General features: G+C 60.5%; 2 protein-coding genes across 3 annotated transcripts in view; one reads left to right on the top strand and one right to left on the bottom strand.

Annotated features, from left to right (window-relative positions):
* IFT172 (intraflagellar transport 172) overlaps nucleotides 1-281 on the top strand; it is a 32,856-nt gene extending 32,575 nt beyond the window's left edge. For both annotated transcript variants that reach the window (XM_031552619.2, XM_010708010.4), the window contains one exon: nucleotides 154-281. In XM_031552619.2, coding sequence (XP_031408479.2) covers nucleotides 154-243 — 90 coding nt within the window. In that variant the 3' untranslated portion in view covers nucleotides 244-281. The remainder of the gene's footprint in view (nucleotides 1-153) is intronic.
* Nucleotides 282-533: 252 nt separating this feature from the next.
* Nucleotides 534-3,654, bottom strand: KRTCAP3 (keratinocyte associated protein 3). Its single transcript, XM_085218176.1, has 6 exons — nucleotides 3,367-3,654; nucleotides 3,207-3,266; nucleotides 1,599-1,799; nucleotides 1,282-1,416; nucleotides 1,059-1,131; nucleotides 534-987 (listed from the first exon to the last, which is right to left on the bottom strand). Exons 1-5 carry the CDS (start codon nucleotides 3,583-3,585, stop codon nucleotides 1,066-1,068), a joined length of 681 nt encoding a protein of 226 aa, XP_085074302.1. The 5' UTR covers nucleotides 3,586-3,654; the 3' UTR covers nucleotides 534-987; nucleotides 1,059-1,065.
* Nucleotides 3,655-3,681: the final 27 nt, after the last annotated feature.

Raw genomic sequence — 3,681 nt, forward strand, 5'->3', positions numbered from 1 at the left:
TGGAGCTACACCAACCCAGGGCCATTTCATTGTACCTCCATTGAATTAATCTCACAGAACCGGGGCACAACACACCCTGCAGGTGCAGCTCTGCCAGCTCCCAAGTGCCAGTGGGGAGAAGGCAGCCACGCTTTCCTCTCTTTTACTCTGCAGACATCCCACAGCCCTGCATGCCAAGACGTGCTCAAGTTCCTCAGCCAGTGGTGTGGGGGACTCCCAAGCACCAGCTTCTCCTTCCAGTGAGCCAACCATCCTGTTTCAATAAACACATCTCAACCCTTCTTTGCTCCCGTTTGTCAGGGGATGCAGCGCCCAGGGACATACAGCTCCTGGAGGCCAGAGCCATAGCCCTTCCTCTCACTTCCTTGCCCTCGACATGACTGCTAACCACGCAGCCTCCCTGCTGAGGGGTGAAGCATCACACTGCAGCCTGTTGTTGGGAGGGTGGGAGGAAGGGCTGACACACACCTTGTGCTGTTCTTTGAGGAGCAGACCCAGCTCCTTGCAAGCATCCACACTGGGGAAACTGCAGCCAATGTAAAAATGAAAACTTTTATTTACTCAAGGAAATGGAGGCTTACAAGAAAGGGGTTCTTCGCCTTCTATTTGTCAGCCTGCTTCTGAGCAGCAGCTCTGCATGTGGAGCACCAGCACCAAGGCCAACCCCAGCTATTGCCAGGTCTCAGCACTTCTTCCTGCCCCCACCCAGTCCCTCTACCTCCCCACAGCTGTGCATGTAAAAGACTGACACAGCTTTCAGTGCATCAGGAGGAGCCTTATGGCCCAGGAAGGGATAGGGAGGGGTTTCATGAAACACAGCACCTGCTGGGTAAAGGCTGCTGGTGCTTCTGGGCAGTTGATGCCTGGGACCAGCAGAATTTATCCCGGGGAGGGTGGTGGGGACGTGGGGAGGAGCACAGCCCCATGCCTACACCTGCAGCAGGTGCAGCATCACCCCACTGTACGACAGCACTCATGCAGCACCACCTGCAAGGGGGAGAGAGAGGGCATGAGCCCAGTGCTACACTGCAGGGCTGTGCCCACACCACTGCACTCACCTCTCCACTATGCACACGTCTCAGCCAGTCCCACCAGCAGCTGCCTCTCTTTCACCATACCTGGCCTGGCTACCTGGAAGAAAAGAGGTGGAGGGCTGCAAAGGAATGCACTAACGGAGTGCGGGGAGTGCTGAGGTGGGGCAGGGAGCCCTCAGCCCAGTTGGGAGAGCCAGCAGTAATGGTAGGTCAGACAGGGATGCCTGTGCGTGCGGTCAGGACGTACCTGGTCCTTGCTGTAGCTGCGTGCACAAGGGCCGATGCCCTGCAGGACCAGGGCTGCCAAAGAGCACCTTCCAGACAGCACAGCTTCTGCAGCTGCCAGCAGCATGGAGGGGAACCAGAGCGCCAGGGCCGTGTCCTGCAGAGCAGAAAGTGGGGGATTCTTGGGGGGCACAGACCGCAGCGCCCACCCAGAGCTGAGAGGGGCCCATGCAGACCAACGGGGGGCCGGAATGGAGGGAAGAGAAAAAGAAAAAAGGCAGAAAATTGAGAGAGCAGAAGCAAAGGAGAGGGCCGAGCAGCGGGCCCACACGTACTCACATAGATGCGCGTGGTGTTGAAGGGACAGTCGTTGGTGGCTATGGCTGCGCGGGCATCGGCCGGCAGCGCGGGGCTGTTGCAGCCTGTGACCAGGCGCATCCCACGGCTGTGGATGGTGAGCGCGATGGCCAACGCCAAGCCCACGCTGCAGGCTGTGGACAGCAGGCAGTTCAGCAGGGATACGCCCAGCAGGGCCCAGTGCTGCCAGCATACAGAGAGCGTGTGAGAGCGGGACCGGCCAGAGCAGGGGTAAGATGTGCGGTTGGGCACACCGTGGCTTTGCATGGGGTCACTGGGAACCATGCAGAGGTTTCTGCCACTTAGATACATGCTGTGCACACCTCTGGCTCTTGGTGTGCTTCAGCCATCCTCTGGGCTGTGCCTCAAAGTATCACAGAATCGCAGAATGGCTGAGGTTGGAAGGGACCTCAAGGATCAGGAAGCTCCAACCCCCTGCCACATGCAGGGCCACCAACCTCCACATTTCAGAGCAGCCCAGGCTGCCCAGGGCCCCATCCAACCTGGCCTCCAACACCTCCAGGGATGGACGGGGCATCCACAGTCTCTCTGGGCATCTGTTCCAGCACCTCACCACTCTCACAGCAAACAACTTCCCCTTGACATCCCTCCCTCAACTTGAAACCATTTCCCCTTGTCCTGCAGTTATCTACCCTTTCAAAGAGTTGATTCCCCTGCTGTTTGTAGGCTCCCTTTAGGTACTGAAAGGCTGCAATGAGGTCACCCCACAGCCTTCTTTTCTCCAGGCTGAACAAGCCCAGCTCCCTCAGCCTGTCTTTGTAGGAGAGGTGCTCCAGCCCCCTGATCATCTTCATGGCTCCTCTGGACCCTCTCCAACAGCTCCCTGTCTTTCTTGTACTGGGGGCTCCAGATCTGGACACAGTGCTGCAGATGGGGCCTCATAAGAACAGAATAGAAGGGGACAATCACCTCCCTGTCCCTGCTGGCCACCCCTCTTCTGATGAAGAACTGATGCCTCACACTGCTTCACCTCACCCACAGAATCATAGAACGGATGGGGTTGAAAAGGAGCACAATGCTCATCCAGTTCCAACCCCCTGCTATGTGCAGGTCACCAACCAGCAGACCAGGCTGCCCAGAGCCACATCCAGCCTGGCCTTGAATGCCTCCAGGGATGGGGCATCCACAGCCTCCTTGGGCAACCTGTTCCAGTGCCTCACCACCCTCTGGGTGAAAAACTTCCTCCTAATATCCAACCTAAACCTCCCCGGTCTCAGTTTAAAACCATTCCCCCTATGCTACAGATGCAGAACCACAGACCACAGGGGCTGCCCCTGGCAGCAATGCCTCACACACCCCTGCCCTGTGACCGCACTGCAAGACCTCAGACGTGGGGCTGCAGCTTTACCCGTTAGTTGGAACTTTTCTCCCCAAGAAGCCGCCCAGCTGCTGCCCACCCTCCTCCAGCACCTGCAGCCCCAGGAGCTGCCACAGCCCCAGCAGCAGATGCGGAAGGAGCTGCTGAGTCCAAGGTCCAAGGGAGCGGCTGCCCCGAGCGCACCGAGCCACGCTGAGGCCCCCGCACAGCTCCGTGCCCCCCATCTCCCACGCCGGCAGCCCCGCACTCACCAGGGCAGCCCGGGAAAGGTTGCGCGACACCAGGATGGCAACGATGCCCACAGCGATGCTCTGCGGAGAAGAGATCCTCGCTCAACACACCACCGCAGCCTCGCCCGCTCCCACCCCCTCCGGCCCAGCGTGGGGTCCATCCCCACCGCACGGCTCTCACCAGCAGCTCGGACACCACAGACACGACGTTGGCCACCGCGTACTCAGGGGTGACGGCACCCTTGGTCCCGGCGACGTGCCGCAGGACGGAGCCGTGCACGATGGCTCCCAGCACCAGGTTGCTGTGGCCCAGCACGATGAGACCCAGGCCGGCACGCATCAGGCGCTGCGGCTCAGCCAGGGGCCCCGGCCACCGTCGCCCCGCACGCCCGCCCGCCATGGCCGCCGGCAGCAGCAGCAGGAGGCCGCCCGCCGCCGGAGCCGCCCCGAGGCGGAGCCCCACTCCTCCCAGGCCCGGAAAGAGGCAGCACTCGGG

Source organism: Meleagris gallopavo, chromosome 2 (genome assembly GCF_905368555.1).
Source record: "Meleagris gallopavo chromosome 2, MGAL_WU_HG_1.1, whole genome shotgun sequence".
NCBI lineage: Eukaryota > Metazoa > Chordata > Aves > Galliformes > Phasianidae > Meleagris > Meleagris gallopavo.

What these genes read in the sequence shown, in the direction of transcription:
- KRTCAP3 (XM_085218176.1), bottom strand. Translation starts at nt 3,585, where the DNA reads ATGGCGGGCGGGCGTGCGGGGCGACGGTGGCCGGGGCCCCTGGCTGAG. An exon ending in TCAACACCACGCGCATCTAT is followed by an intron (nt 1,417 to 1,598) that starts GTGAGTACGTGT and finishes TCTGCTCTGCAG; the next exon opens with GACACGGCCCTGGCGCTCTG. An exon ending in GCAGCTACAGCAAGGACCAG is followed by an intron (nt 1,132 to 1,281) that starts GTACGTCCTGAC and finishes CTTTTCTTCCAG; the next exon opens with GTAGCCAGGCCAGGTATGGT.